At 38.7% G+C, this 16,577-nt stretch overlaps 1 protein-coding gene across 2 annotated transcripts in view; it reads right to left on the bottom strand.

Moving 5' to 3' along the window:
* MIA3 (MIA SH3 domain ER export factor 3) overlaps window positions 1–16,577 on the bottom strand; it is a 43,401-nt gene that overhangs the window by 25,435 nt on the left and 1,389 nt on the right. For both annotated transcript variants that reach the window (XM_054980051.1, XM_054980043.1), the window contains exons 2-5: window positions 14,854–14,987; window positions 8,161–8,247; window positions 3,604–6,487; window positions 153–425 (exon numbers count right to left, since the gene is read on the bottom strand). In XM_054980051.1, the coding sequence (XP_054836026.1) occupies window positions 153–425; window positions 3,604–6,487; window positions 8,161–8,247; window positions 14,854–14,987 (3,378 nt within the window). The remainder of the gene's footprint in view (window positions 1–152; window positions 426–3,603; window positions 6,488–8,160; window positions 8,248–14,853; window positions 14,988–16,577) is intronic.

Raw genomic sequence — 16,577 nt, forward strand, 5'->3', positions numbered from 1 at the left:
TGTAGCAAATTGCTGGATCAGGGTTTTAGCTGTAATCTCGTTAATAATTTCATTCATAATAATGCCTGGAAAACATTTGAATACTTTTTCAGTAATGAAGATTAAAATGCTGTTAGCAAAACATACAAGTACAAAACTACCAGGAAAGTTACCTGTAATAAAATCATCTGTGTTTGTCCTAGAATCAACTGGTTCAGGAGCTGTATCCACATGGGGCAATTTCTTCTCACTGTCAAAACTGTCCTTGCTTTCTTTTTCATCCACAGTTCCAGCATTTGCCAAAACATTCACATCTTTTGCTTCATCCATCTGAATAATGGCCTGCTCTTTTGACATCTGCTCTGTATGTAGTGGGAGCTTTTGATCTGTCTTCTCTGCTGGGCTGTCTATGGCATACCTGTCACCGCCAGTCTGTTCTGCATTAGCTGCAATCAACAGAAACATTAGCTTTCATTTTTGTTTAACAATTGGAATGGATGAGTGTTAAGAAGTGTTAGTGAGTGTTATCCAATATGCTTACAGAACAGCTTACCCTGCTGCCTACTGCAATTGAAAATGGCTTAAGCCCACTTCACTGATACAATTTTTTAGAAAAATTTTTCAGAACATGATATATCAGTAGTGTGAAACACTAACAGAACAATCCTAAATAAAGTTACACCCTTCTAAACACAATGACTTCAATGGACTCTGAAGGGTGCAACTGTTCAGTGTCTTTACAAGAACCTGAGCTCTTGTTAAAAAAAGAATTCTACTAAATGTTTTAAAGAAAATAAGCTGCCAGCCCTGATTGCTGCAGAGAGGAATTTGAAAATATGGGTTTGCTTATAATAATATTTTCAAAATAAAATATTTTTACTACCTTACAATCATAACTTTGAGTCACTATAATTTTTTAAATTGGTAATTCCCTGTTAAAAGTATTTTTCTTATAGCTATATAGATTTTGGTGAGTCCCCTCACATTACCAAATGCAACATTTCCATCAGCTAAGGACTGACAACCAAAACCTTATGAAAATGATATGCAAATTACATGAAACCAAAAGGCTACAGCTGTTTATGCAATATATTTTCAGAGGAACTTCTAGGACTTAAAACACGCCCATTCTTGTTTCATTAGTAAAACACAAACACGATTGGTCTACCTGGTGTCAAATCAAATTTTAATCTATCAAATTTTTGCCTGTTTTCATTCTTAAGGGAAAAGGTTTTCAAGGGATAAGGGATTTGCAGTGCAATCCTTCGCAGTTACTCCAGCGTAAGCCCACTGAAAGCAATGGGCTTAGACTGGAGTAACATTGCTTAGGATTTTTCTGTTAGGTACTCCACATCTTAATATATGTTTCTGATTTTCCTTCTAACATGTTTAACAAATAAATACACGTATTAAAATGCTGTGTCAAAGAACATATATTCCATAACTATAAAGCCCTTACTGCCAGACAGCACTAATTATTCACCCTTGAAATGAGTCAACGTCAGCAAATTCATTTCCAGACCACTGTTTTAAGGACAGTAGAGGACCACCATCTGTCCTCAAGAACACAGAAGTTTGCCTTATTAACATTTTGCACTGGAAATCCATGAGGCTTTCAGTTCATATATATATAAGGTATTCTCAATCTTGGCCGTAATAAGCTTCCTTTAATCAGGAAAAAATAAGTTATATTTAGGTATAGTTCTCATTAAGGTAGTAAATCTAGTGCTGGATTACGTGGAAGCTCACACGATACCCCTCATGTACAAAAAAATACTTCCAAATCCTCCCCATAGGCATCTAGTGATTAGGGAGGAGAGTTCTAGCCTAACTTTAAACTTCACATACTAGTTTTCTGTGGGGTATGGAAAGCATCCAACAATGTAAACATACACTACCTCCAGTCTGAAGTGTTATAGCCTGGATGAAAATTAAGGCCTAGGGCTCAACTACACCAGGGTTCAACAAATCTCAAGCATCAGGCCATGGCATCTAGAAAGTTCATTGTGGTGCCTAGTATTTTCAGCAATTGTTTTATTGTAGCATGTCTTAGTTCTCAATAGAGGTACAAAGTTCATTTATCATTGTGCATCTGAATTGTAAAAATAAATCTGCATTTATTACATTTATATGCAAACTTAACTTTACACCATTCCATGGTGGTGGATGGATTAGTTTTTTAACCAGCTGCTTCTTATACTAGCTCCAATATTCAATTACATGGAGTTTTTTAAAGCAATAATGAAATTATGACAAACTGGGAAGTTGGGGTTGTGCTCTGAGGTGAGCTTTTTGCTGCGGTGTTTACAACCAGGATTATCCTTATATTTATTTAATGTGTCAAGGCCTGAACGACACATTATGGTTTCTTATTTTAAACAACTTATTTTTGTTTACCAGTGTGTGGGTGCTAGAAAAAACAACTCTGAGCTTTAACTTCTATTGGGAAAAACTTTCATTAATCTGTATTTTTACACCATTAGGAGTAAAAGCAGGATAACTTTTTCCAATGAGAAAAAGGCAAAGGAGGACAGAGTTAAAATTTACTTTTCTCTTCCTTGATAAACCAATCCCAGAGGCTGCATTTGTAAATGGGGAAAAATCATTTAAATGTGTAGTTACAATGCAATTGCATTGAAGAAAATGTGGAAAAGAGAATTGATGTAGTTTAGTAGTTATGAGCATGCCAGGAAGGCTCCAGTTTAAAGTTTGTGCAGCCATGAATTTACAGTGCAATTTTAGATAATCCAGGGCCCAAAGTTTGATGGTATTGGGAAATGGCTTCTCTCTCTCCCCTCCCACCTTTTCCTACAGCATCCTGGTGTATTTGTGCACTTCTTAGTGTTTCCCCAGCTTTTCTCCAATCTTTTCCAAACCTGCTTTGCTGTGAAATTTTATGAAAGATCACAGAAAACATGGCTGCCATGTCTGCAGGAAATTCTGGATTATCCCAGTCCCATGCACACAGCAGCCGTTTCCCTGTTCCCATGGTAACTATCACCACCACTACCCCCTCCTCCACTGGGGGACTTTTTATATTAAGCAACATATTGATAAATGATGGAATGGCATATTGCTATATCAAACACGGGAGGGAGGATAATTAAAAAAGCCGCCTGATGGCACAGGGGGTGAAATGACTACCACAAGGCAGGGAAATGGAACTCTCTTCCCATATTTGGAAAATATGCCATGCCTGTAGCTAATAATATTTTAAAACATTTACAATTATCTCGACAAAAGCTGCAATCAGTCCTAAGTATGCTAACTTGGATGTTTCATTAGACTCAAGAGATCTACTTCCAAACATACGAGTTCAGCATCAACCAAAAATCATAAATAAGCTTAATCAACTTGCTTGAAACTCTCAGCATGGTCTGTCTCCATTAAACCCTGGTTAAACACTATTTTCAATCAGGAATTAGGGAATTGGTTGAAAGCACTATATTTCAATTTTGATTTGGAGTCCATCAGCTTCTAAAAATGCTTGATCAGCGATTGTCCTAGAACAGTGTTTGAATTTTGAAAATCTTTTCTAGATGTCAGCATCAAATTTGTAGGTACCTGTGTGATTACATATCTGGCTTTTTTAAGCCTTGTCAGTAATTCATTTTAACATCTTACCTGTAATAAGTACATTAGAATCCATCTCTGATTCTAGAGGGGATGCAAGTGGAGCACTCTCACTAATGGGAGAGTATTTGTGTCTTAGTGAATACATTAGTTCCTGAATATCATCCAATAGGGCAGCTTCTTCATCAAACAAATCAATTTCTCTCACAACTTCTTCTTTGTTTTCTAGCGCTCTTGAATCTAAAATTTTGTCCACAACACCCAGAATGTTATATTCTGAAGATTCAAGGATCTGGTCCAAAGCGTTTTCAATGTCTTCATGGTTTTTGTTCTGTTTCTGAGCAACCATTAATTCCAACTCCATGTCATGAAACAAGGATTCTATCATGAAAACATGTTGCTGTCCAAGATATTTTTGTAAGCGTGCGATATGTTTTTCATCAAGAAATGCCTTCATTATAGTGAGTTCTCTCACAGACTCACTGTATTCTGGTTCTACAGCTTCCTTTTTGTTTTCTGAAACACTCCTAGGCCTGGAGGGATGATAGGAATGCTGGTCTTTGTCTGTAAATTTTTTCTGTAAAGAATCTTCACTGAGATGCTCCTCTGTTTCATTAAAGTCATCCTTGTCGTCTTTTACTTTAGAAATATTTAAATTGCTTGACATTTTGTCCTGGAAGAGATTTTTTTCTTCAACCACAGAATTTTCTGCATCGGGTAATTCTGGTAGCTTCAGCTCTTCCTGCTCCTCCTTTTTGCCTTCTATCATCTCAGTCATTTGAGAAACTTTGTTTAATTGCATGCTTTCATACTCTTCATTCAAATGGTGCATGCTGCCTTCCTTTCTGTCCTGCTCAAGTGTTGTCATTGCTTCTTCTCCCGTTTCATCAACAGGATTAGCAGCTCTTGAAATAGCATCATTTGGCATTTCCACTGGAGGGCTGGCACTTTGGATACCTAATGTAAAACTTTGCTCATCTGCAAGTCTCTCTTTAGATAGTTTTGCGCTAACAGCATTCTCATCCTGTAGTAGTTCCTCTTCCGATTCTTCTATGTTGTCTTCTTGAACTTCACTCTCCACAGACTGGAATTCTGCTATGGGCGATTTCTCTCTGCCTGGATTTGCACCAATACCTTCGTCCATGTGTTCAGCTTCCTTATGAACAATGTTTTGATGAGTAAGGTTTCCATGCTGTGTGAGGCTCATGGATTTTTCTATAACAGCTCTTTCCTCTAGTGTTTGCTTCTCAGTACTTCTCATAAGACTCTCATGGGCATCTAAATATTGGTTTTCAGTGTCCTGTTTGGATTGTTTGATATTAACTTCAGCATTTCCTTTAGTGGAAATGTTTTCCACAGCAGAGGCATTTGTTTGCTTCTCCTTACTGAATATCTCTGTTTGTTCAAAATCTTCTTCACTTTGATGTGCCTCATGCTTTGTTTTACTTGAGAAAAGATTAGTTTCATCCAGATCATTTTGATGCTCATTTGTTAGTTCTTCCATAGCCTCTGGTGCTATGTTCATAGACTCTTCATTCACATCATCTTTTTCATCTAATTCTTCCCATGGTATTTTATGTATTGTATCATTTTCTAAGCCATCCTCCAAAATGGTTTCCTCTACCCTTTCTTCATCTTGTATTATTTTATGAAGAGAGAGCCCTTCTGGATCATCTTTGATGTCACCTATAGGTGGTTTTAGACTTTCTTCCTTTGTTTCCATAGGTGCTTTAGATTCCAGGCCATCTCTGTAATTAGAAAAGGCACCAAAATTATGCATAGATGTGCTTTGCAACTGTTTTTGTGTACCAATTTCTCTCTCTCTTTTTGAATACTCTTCCTTGTAGTCCTCAGTTTTATACCTTCTTTCTTTAGGATTTTTGACATCTCCATTTTGTATTTTCTTTGTAATATGATCATGTTCTGATGTTGGGAGATCATTTTTTGATGACGCCTCCTCTGAATGAATCAAAACATTTTCTTTTTTGCTGATTAGGACTACTTCCTCCTCCTCCTCCTCCTCCTCCTCTAAATCAACCCTGTCCCCATTAGTTTCATCAGCTGTTCTTTCACCTCCACTGACAATTGCAAAAATTGTATCCCCTAAATTTGTTAATAAACCAGAGTCCTCTTTTTTCTCATCAACAGATTTTGTGACACCTTCCCCAGTGACATCAAGATCACTCATTTCTGACTCATGGATACCCTCTGATAACATCTTATCAGCCTTTGGGCCATCAGAAGATATAATTTCTTTTTCTGCAAAAGATAGCAAAGGAATTTCTTCCAATTGCTCCTTAGGTTCTCTCAGCCTTTCTGGATCATAAGAGTCAATATCCACATCTTCCATGAGATCACCATCAAGTGATGAAACAAGGCTAGTTGTCTCATCATCGGACACAAGAACATCTGCAGTTGAGCCAAATTTTGTTTTGAGCTTCTCTGATACTTCCTGCTGTATAAGTGTAAAAGCACCTTCATCTTTGTCTCTATAATCTGATTGTTTAGCTTCACCCTGAGAAATACTAGAGTTTTTGGCACTTTCATGTTCTGGCACTTTTAAAGTTTGATGCATTTCTTCCAAAGGCTGACTTTGGTCTCCCTGAGGATTGTCTGTATCCCTATTTACAGCGAGGTCCTCACTCTTGGAATCAAGAGCTCCTTCTACATTATCATCCTTTTCAAAAAGAAAATTGTCCAGTTCATCCACTCTGACATGGTCTTCACTGCTTTCTTCTGAGCCCACTTCGAGATCATCCATCTGTGGATCAACAGATTCCGCAGGATCAGACCCCTTAGTTTCCTCTTCCTTTTCAATTTCTAGCTCAGCTTCAGCATCATTAGCTACAATGTCCTCTGACAATTTTAAAAGTTCATCCACATTATAATTATCAAAATCATCTTTGCCTCCATCAAAACAAACAAAATCTGTTTCCTGCAAGGGGAAAAAATATATTTTTAATTACATAAGGATTTTCACTGTAGTTCCTTAGTGTTCTTTTAATCTTGCTGAAATTATAACCATACCTATGAAAATCTGCAGATGGTTCATTTAATTAAGGAAGGCAACAAGAACCACCTCAGAAACTGTCCAAGATTTACAGTGCCATTCTAAGAGAATTGCGTCTTTCTAAGCCCATTATCTTAGAAGAGTATACATCTGCTTGGGACTGCACAGCCAGTTGGCAATCCTGTGTGTTTTTAACTAATAGTAACCCACAGTGAACACAGATCAGATTGCACAGAGCATAAAATCACCAGACTGAACATCAAGACTATACCTCTAGCAATAAGAATTGCATTCCTCATATAACAATGCAATACAGGTTTCCAATTACAATTTAGAAAGTTTGCTTCTGAAACTGCAGAAATTGAAACTAACAGTTTCATTCTGTGAAAGTTTTGCATGAAGCATAGACTCTGTTTTATCTATTTCCTTACTAGGACTTGTATGTAGTAGAGTATGATTATTCATCAACGTTGATTTTGTGTGTTTTTATTGTGCTTCTCAGCTACACTATCTGTACAAGTCACAGATACAACTGGTTGCCCTGCATCTTGGAGCTAACTGCAATTTCCCCTTTTGGACAGAGACTGAACTTAGGACACAACGGTTCGGGAGGGCTCTGTCCTTACCAAACTAGGTGTCTGTGATACATCTGGTACATTGTTGTCCTGCATGTGCGAATTGGCTATTTCAGTCGTCCACGGATGTTTGGCAATTGCTATATTGTAAATGTCATGTTGTATATTACACTGTGTAAGAGGTTCAGCAGGCGATATAGTCCTGTGAAGACCCTCCAGATTTGAATAATGTTGGGGGGGGGGGACAATAGATAACTAGTTTGTATTTTTGATTGGATTTAATGAAATTCAGACACTGTTGATGAAATAATGAAATTTATTGTATGTGATTGTATTTACGTGTAATTATATATTTATTGATAACAGAAGAGAAGGTTTTTGTACATCTTGTAACATTGCTTGTCAAGGGATTCCTGTGGATTGCCACTTCTTGTTTACTGTGATTCTAGTGGGATCCGTCCTTAGTGGTTGTTGTACCCCTTGCAACAGCAAATTAAAAGTTCTGCCAGAAATGAAATTATACTTCTTCAATTTACACCACAGACAAAAAGGTGCAAACAGAAATACTACAAGCAAAGCATAAGTTTAGAGAAGGAGGCAACAAGGACACCATCTGCAAATCTGCTTCTGCCTCAGCTAAACTCATCGCTGTCCAATCATAACAGCCATGTAACTACCCTATGTCAGAGAATTGGACAAGCGAGCATCATCTCCAACAGCCTTGTACAATGCAAACCACAAAGTAAAATGCCTTCCACCAACAATATTGTAGCCCAGTTATTTGACAGCCTGTATTAGAAGTCCCAGGCAAAAGCAGGAGGTTTATGAAGTCCCTGATAAACAGCTGACTGCATACAGCTTAGTGGTATCCCAAGTTGTGTAGGTCTATTTCACAAGGTTGTGATTTTGATCCTCCTACTGCTCCCCCAAATATTGAAAGGATACAATTGAATATAATTTTATCCACCCACCCCCCCGCAGCTGAATTCAGACTAGTAAATAGAACAAAAAAAATTAACTTACATCTGTTGGTAATTCTAGCTCATCATGGGTATAAATATGGTTTATTTCAAGTAAATCCTTTGGAAAATATCCAAATTCACTTCCAACCTGCCAGGAAAACAAGAATTGAAGTCATATTTTTGCTGCTGGTAACTGACAGCCAGTAGTAACAAGGGACTGTACAGAAGTAGCAACATCCCGGTCAAGAATTACTTTACGTAGCATAAGTGGGCATTCAGAAGGGCACCCAGTAAGAGTCACATGTGCCACAGGGCACTTGCTTATCCTTTTTCAAAACAAGTGCACTGCATCAGAAAAACTACTATGAGCACCTAATAGGTTGTCAGATGCAGCTTAGAATGTAGTGCAGGGCCCCCCTGCCATATCAGGACTACAGAATGAAACTGTATTTGAGATGGCAGTAAAAAGGACACCTTTAGAAACACATCCAGATATTACTTAAAGTCAAAGGCAACATACTATGACACACTTAAGGTGTGCTTAGGGCTGAAATGAAAAGGCATGTTTGCACTTGCTAATCTGTTGTGGATCAGTGCCATTCTGAGACATCTACAACTGTTCTGAAAGTATAACAATGCTTGGAAAGCCACCTGGAAGAACGATAGGATAAAAACATGAGAGAGAAAAGCACTGAAACACTGGTATTGAAATGTAAACCTTAGTACCCTAGACTACTGTACAAAGTTATGTACAAATTTTAAGTAAACTCCAGAATAAAATCAGACATTCCTAAAATCAATAGAAATGGAACATTGAGCCTATTGATATTTATTCAGATGGCCCTTTGATTAACCTGAGTTTTAAATTCTCATGAAACTTACTGCCAAGTAAGTGTGTTGGGCCAAGTTACATGATATATTTGGCCACATGTCAGGATGGAGTTTCCCTGCCCCAAGGAAACTTTCCTGCAGCCAAAAGGCAGCTGTACGGAACTTATTTCCCAATCCCTGAAGGCTCTGATTTGGATCAGGGCTATGGTGTGAGAGAGGGGAGAAAAGGCTTCATCCTTTCCCCATACCATTTTTCCAACCTGAAATAGCCCCAGGGAGTATTCTGCTGCAGTGTGGGGCTGCATGAGCAATGTTCAGAGCATGTGCTGCCCTACAATGGAACAAATAATGTCCTTTCAGCTTGGAAAAACAGCATGGGGGGAGGTTAGACCTCTGCTGCTATGTTTCCACTTAGAATCAGGTCCTTTGGGACTTGGAGAAGTAAGTTCCCAAAACTGCTGTGTGCATGTAGGGAAAGTGAGCTGGATCAAGGGAACACAAACCTGACTCATGGCCAAACATAATGCACACTTTAGGTTTCTGGCACACAGTTTAAGCCTAGGTTATGACTTGAGAATTCCTGATTTTATCTAAACTGCACTCTCCTTCTCTGATTCAAAGTTAAGAGGTTTGTGGGTAGTTCTCATGCTCTCCAATATATTGTGTTTAATGTTGTATTTTTAGCAGCTATAGACTTAATAATATAAAGTAAAATAAAAAAACAAGGCAGCAATATTTTCCAGAGACGGTACCAGAGATAAGGCAATTCCTTTCTTGGCTTAAGACTGACAGTTTGGTACAGATGGGCAAATACTTTTGAATGACTAAATGAGGTTTCTGATTTATTTCCCCTGTGACAGTTTGTACATACCTGGCAATTTGCTCCTCCCATCTGTTTTATTTTATTTTATTACTAGCAAATTAGCCCATTGTGTTTAACAATACAACGGGCTCCAGCAGGGCCTTGTGAGGGCATGCGCCACCCCAGGAGCATTCCTGCCCTCCACAGCTGGCTGATTTCGGCCTCAAATGGGTCAAAATCGGGTTGGTGCAGAGTGCAGGAGCACTCCAAGGCCCATCACGCCACCCCAGCAGCATTCCTGAGCTCTACACCAGACTGATTTGGCCTCAAATGGACAGAAACTGGGCCAGTTCGAAGAGCAGGGCCCATCTTCAGGGCCCATCACGCCACCCCGGCAGCATTCCTGCATTCTGCACCAGCCCGATTTGGCCTCAAACAGGTGGAAATCAAGCCAGTGCAGAGTGCGGGAGCGCTCCAGGGCCCATCGTGCTGCCTTGGCGGTGTTCCTGTGCTCTGCACCAGCCCAATTTGGCCTCAAAAGGGCAGAAATCAGGCTGGTGCTGAGCACAGGAGCACTCCATGGCCCATCACGCTGCCTCAGCAGCATTCCTGTGCTCTGCACTGGACAGATTTAACCTCAAGCGGGAGGAAATTGGGATGGTGTGTAACACAGCAGCACTCCATGGCCTGTCGCAACACCCCAGCCTGCTCGGGGTGAGCTGAGGGCCAGGTAGGTGTGGTGGGCCTCATCGGTACCTCAGTGGCTGTGGCGGCACACCCCTCCAGAAATCCTTCGTGCCTCCTCAGGGATAAAAAGTGAGTCATCACTAATACAGCTTACCTTTTATATAGTAGGAATTTTACTTCATTTACACCCACCTTTGTCCCCAGTGGGGACCCATAGCAGCTTATACTATTCTCTTCAATTTTTTCCTCACAATAACTCTGTGAGGTAGGCAAGGCTGAGGGTTTGTAACTAGCCCAAGGACACCCAGTTAACTTCTATGGCAAAGCAGGAAATCGAACCTGCATCTCCTAGGTCCTAATTTGTCATTCTAGCCACTACAGTTTTTCTAGTGCTGTTAACACATAATTTAACAATAGAATGTTTTGCAGACTTTTAAAATCTGACATAAGAGACCTTATTTTCTATCAATCACCTTCTATCCAGGACTAAACCTGGTTTCATTTTCAATGGCAGCTGACACCATATTCAAACACTACATATTCAAATACTCCTTTATTTTGAAAATCTGTGTTTTCATTCCAGCTACATCATCAGCTTTGTACAATTCTGACTCCTTTACAGTTGCTTCAGTAATTCACCATAATCAGTGTAAAAGAACTTTTCTTTGCTAGAGACAAGTGATTTGGGGCTGAGGTTATATGCAAGCTATGGGAGATAACCAAGACCTTTCTTAAAGCCTTCTAGAGAAAGATCCACACTAGACTCTCACTTGTAAGTTCAGATAACTGTTGTCAGGGTGCCAATATTAATAGCAGAGAATTACTACAGAGATTAGATAATGTAGGCAATTAGAAACTAGCAGAACATATTAAAAGACACACACACACACATACTCTAGATATATTAAGACAGCAATGTGTTCCTGAAATGTAATCTGTTTCCTGGATATCCTGATGCTGTAATTTCTTGGACATTATTTCTGATGTTTAAAAGTAATTAGATGGATAAATTTTAATTTTGAGTTACAGCACAATTTTATGCACAGTAACTCCAATCTAAGACCGGTGCAAGCAATGGGATTAGACTACAGAACCTTCTTCATAGTGAGTCTAGTAAAATTTGAAAACAGCTTTTTATGCCTTCAGGGTTTGAAAAAAACATTTTAAATTAAGTCACCACATCAGATTCTTCAATGGCAGTCCTACGCAAGGATTGAAAAACAATGGCACACAATTCTTGGGTGCCAGGCATCAACATCACATTTTTGAATTACTGGAATTTTTCTGGAATTGATTGTTTGGGTTTATAAGATGGCACAATAAAATAAAAATCTAACCAATACTGTGCATGTATGAGCAGACATAACTAGTGCTTTCCACATCGTTCCCTTTGTTAAATATTTAGTATTAAATAGTTCCACAAACACACTACATCCAAAACCATGTTTACCAAGCAGATGTTATTAAATATTAAGGGAGAGCAATTGCTATAGTATTAGAAGCTGCCAAACCTATCTTCTGCAGTTATGCTATAGAAGCCAAAAAATGGAAATTATTGGTAATGTTCACTCAGTTTGACAAGGTCCTGAAGGGGGGAGGTTGCCTCTTAGCCTAAAATTCTCTAGAAGAAGCCTTTCCAGTCACAACACATAATAAAGACATTTCCAGGAACAAAAGCTGAAGCAGCTATCCTATGGATTACTATTCTTGACTGACATTATTTACAAGACAAGATTCTTCTAAGTTTTAAATTAGCTCCTGTATGGACTAATGGCTTTCATTATAAATCAGTACAGTATCAGTACAGATGCTTTTCTATAATCAAGGCTCAATACATGCACATCCTCTAGAATGAGCTTGTTTTCAACATAATACTATTTGTAAATAGCTTCTTGATGACTGTTATACCTGTAAGAGTTAGAGAATTTCAGATCTGATCAGTAGCCATTGATGGACATACCTGGTTATAACTTAAAATTCAGCAAATAATATAGGTGTGGAAGTGTGGTGAATTGGCACTCTCTAGCATGACTATGTAATTAATCTGCATTGCAAATCAGATCTTAGTGCCATTCTTTATTTTAAAGAAGCACAGCCTGATAGCAACTACATTATGCCACATGTTCGGAATAACACTTCATTCGGCCATGCAGCAGATAGTTCTTCTACTCTTTTGTATTGCATTTGATATGAGGGGCAAAGACAAACCTCTCAAAACAGATGATGAGTTTAATAGTTAATGTGACCTTAGGATATTCAGTCTACCTTCCAAAGGTAAGATCAGTACATGCCAAAGAAGAAAAAATTAAATGCGATCTCAACTAAAAAACAACAGCTTTGGGCTTCTTCCTAAAGAAGGCGCCCTGGACGCCAATGACCTAAATAACTACCATTGGATGGTCAGCATTCCATTCTTGGGTCCTCAAGCAGGTGGGGCTATGCTGCTTCACATAGCCTTGGAGGAGGCATTACCATGACCCATTTTGAATGTGGGTCTCCCAGATCATAGACCAACACTTTAATAATTACACCACATTGGTTAAACTATGTACATAGTGGCTGGCGTTGTGCAAATTTATTTGGTTAATTGTAGATAGGACTTGTGCCTCTAATTGGTTACTAGGCTTGGCCTAACAACTATTAATATGTTGTGTTTATGAAGGGCTGCGAAGCCCTAGAAACCGATGCCTCCTAATTATCCAGGCTATTTATGGCACTGTGGGTATCAGAAGGGAATTACTGTGATGATACAATGATTCCCTATATGCAAAGCTCGTCCTTTTTTTCTTTTCTTTTTTGGTAGAATAATGCAACTCTATTGCTGCTGAGAAACTAAAGAAAATAGCATGTCCTGGCAGTTAGTTGTGTTAGAAGAGTTCACACTAGCACTGTTCCCTTTGCAAAGGAAAAATCCTGCTCAGAGAGACACACAGAGCTCTGCCAACCAGAGTAGCCACCACTAATGCTTCCTTCCATGATCCTTAGCAGTGAGAAATCTCAGTGTGGCAAGAGTCTGTCTCATTTAGTCTCTGGCATCTCACTGCCGAGAGAATGTAGTTTGATCTAGGATGCATGAACACAGGATCTTAGTCCAGAGAAAGCTAGTTGTACCTGAATCTCACTAAAATCAACTTATTTCATTAATTTAAACAGGATGTGCTTGGCTAGCTGTCTTTACATCTAGGCCATTTTAATCTATTCAGCATGCTCAATTTTTACAAAGCTCAATTGATTGGCCACCTATGCTGCTCTTTATCAAGGCTTAGGATGTGATTTAAATACTGCTGCCAGATGAATACTGCAAGCTCTGTCTTCACCCTTCTGCTCCTGATCACAATCTCCGAGGCAGCTGTTTAGAAAAAAAAATCCAAAGCACCGGGAGAAAGAAATACACAATGGTATGTAAAATGGGAGTATAGGTAACATATAGTTTGGTCCTCAAGTGGCTTCCAAAATAAATGCTAAGAACTTTTTTTTTTAATTGGGAATATGCTTAATGGGATGTGTCATGCAAGAAGAGCAATATTTTTATCATATCATACCCAGCCTTTCTACTGCCATGGAACTGAGGCAGCATATGCAGGATTACCAAAAGGTCTCCTTCCTATCCAGGCACTGGTCAGAGCAAGATCTGCTTAGCTTCAGCAAAGCTGCTTCATCATGTGCACTCCAACCATATGCTGGACAAATATTTCAGGGATAGCTCCTAGAAATCTGGATGTTTTCTTTGGATGATTTAACATATGTGCATTTTTCCATATGATCACAAGATGAAACCAACATTAGCCTCATCACTGAATGCTATTTTTCCCCATAAAGGAGAACACAACACCTGCCTCAGATTATGTTAGGGAGGAGGGAGAAAATGACAGGTGTGCCATTTCCAGTAGTTCAAAAACACTACCAGGGTTATATTGTTGCATGCCCATCCTTTGATAAGCAGACCAATTTCTCAGAAATGATCACTTGATCAGGGGAGGGGAGAGGCTGAGACCAGAGGGGAAGAGAGTGCAAAGCAGTTAAGCAAAGAGAGCGATGAGTATAATTATACTGAGAGATGGCCTGGAAGACTGCCAGAATCTACACTGTTGCCCTTGCTCTCAAGCAACATGATGCACAATTAGAAGCGGCACTTCCTGGCTGAGGAGTCTGCTTGCTCCCAAGAGGCACCACTTGTATATTTGAAATGAAACAGATAATTTAAAGAACCTCCAGCTCTCCAGTACCCTCTTTTCTAAAAGAAACTAACTCTACTGGAACCCCTGGACTTCTTAGGCAAGCCATTAATGATACATAATGTGAAGAAATATGATGTCATTGCATTAAAACTAACAAAACAACAATCCATGAAAAAGCCACAAAAAAGAATAAATATTAACAAAAATGTTATTAGGGGGAAAATGTGTAAAACCCAATAACTGTTTAAAAACTTACACTTCCAGCCCAAAGCTCGTTGGTTCTTCCTGCTAATTTATAATAAACATACACTGATTCACCTTCTTTGAAATCTACAAAGCGACAATCTGGACCTTGAAAGTCTTTCACTGCTTTTCCTCGACACATTAACACTGTTGAAAGAAAGTGCAAAGAAAGAATGATAATGTGCATTTTTAAAAAGATCTTTGAACAATAAAGGAAGCATCAATATATGACTATAAAAAAATGGTAACAAAATAATTAATACAACAATACAATTAAGGGTAAATTCTCAGTGGGCAGCTGTATTATTCTGCTTTTATGACTTCTCAAAGTCTAGTGAATTTATCGTGCCATAACCTTTCATGAGTCAAAGCTCACTTCATCAGGTGCATGAATGGGCAGATACACATACACAATGTTGCAAACATCAAAATAACAAGAGTGTGTGGTGCCAGGTGGAGGGGGTATTACAAAGGCAAGAGCTTTCAGCCTCTACTTGTAGTACCTCCCTGTTGTTCTACTTTGTTCAGCCTTGGGTATGTATATCTGCAATGGAACATCTTCAAAACTTAACAAAATGAGCTTGGGCTCACAAATGTTTGTGCCACAATAAACACATTAGCTTTCTATGCAATCAATGTTTTATGCAAATCAATGACGAAACTTCCATTTACTTCAAATGGACCAGGAATGCACCTTAACATCCCAATCCAAACTGTATTTTATTTGCCCATTATTTTCAATATCATTTAAAGTCCTGTATTTTCATTCAAGAAGATGCTATATTGTTTTCCCCAAACCTACTTGGACTCTGATCTCATTACATGAAAATAAGTCAATTTAAACTACAACAAAATGGTTACCAAGTTAAGTATCTTTAGGACTGAGGAGCAAGGAAATGATTTCATAGTACAACTGCTCTTATTCAGCGGGGGTTTTCGAATATGATGTGTCAAACTGCAGAACAAACTAGATGCAGTTGCCCAAAATAGTTTTTTAAACATAAATTATAATGTACCTAGGCTGTGCATTTTTGTTTCCCAAGAATGTTTTATAATTTCAAACTAAGGCTGAAATCCTATGCAACAGTACTTGGGAGAAACTATATTGAATTCTGGATTTGAGTAAGTGGGATTTACTTCCAACCTTATGTATAAAGGTTGAACAGCACAGCTATCCAAGTACATTTTCTGGCAAGTAATAAACTCTTGCTCTCACTTGGATGGTTCAGATACCTGGAACCGGTCAGATCTTGGAAGCTAAGCAGGGTCAACCCTAGTCAGTATTTAGATGGGAGACCAATAAGGAAGGCCAGAGTTGTTACACACAGGCAGGGAATGGCAAACCACCTCTGAACAGCGTTTGCCTTGAAACTCCTATGGGTGCACTGTAACTTGACAGCACAGAAAAAGAAAAGAACGTATCCTTCCAAATAAACATATTTAGGAATAGGTGCCTATGAAACATATAAAAACATATAATCTCTGTCTACAAACTCTGCAATGTTTGAGACATCCTTACAGTAAACCCTGAATTCCAAGAATAAATCTCAAACATATGCTGCTATCTAGGTACTTTATAAACATCCACAATTTAAGTTTTTCACAAGAGGTTGAATTTTATAGATTAGATCTGAGTATTGTTGAAGGCTTTCACGGCCGGAGAACAATGGTTGTTGTGGGTTTTCCGGGCTGTATTGCCGTGGTCTTGGCATTGTAGTTCCTGACGTTTCGCCAGCA

Source organism: Eublepharis macularius, chromosome 1 (assembly GCF_028583425.1).
Source record: "Eublepharis macularius isolate TG4126 chromosome 1, MPM_Emac_v1.0, whole genome shotgun sequence".
In the NCBI taxonomy this organism is placed as follows: domain Eukaryota; kingdom Metazoa; phylum Chordata; class Lepidosauria; order Squamata; family Eublepharidae; genus Eublepharis; species Eublepharis macularius.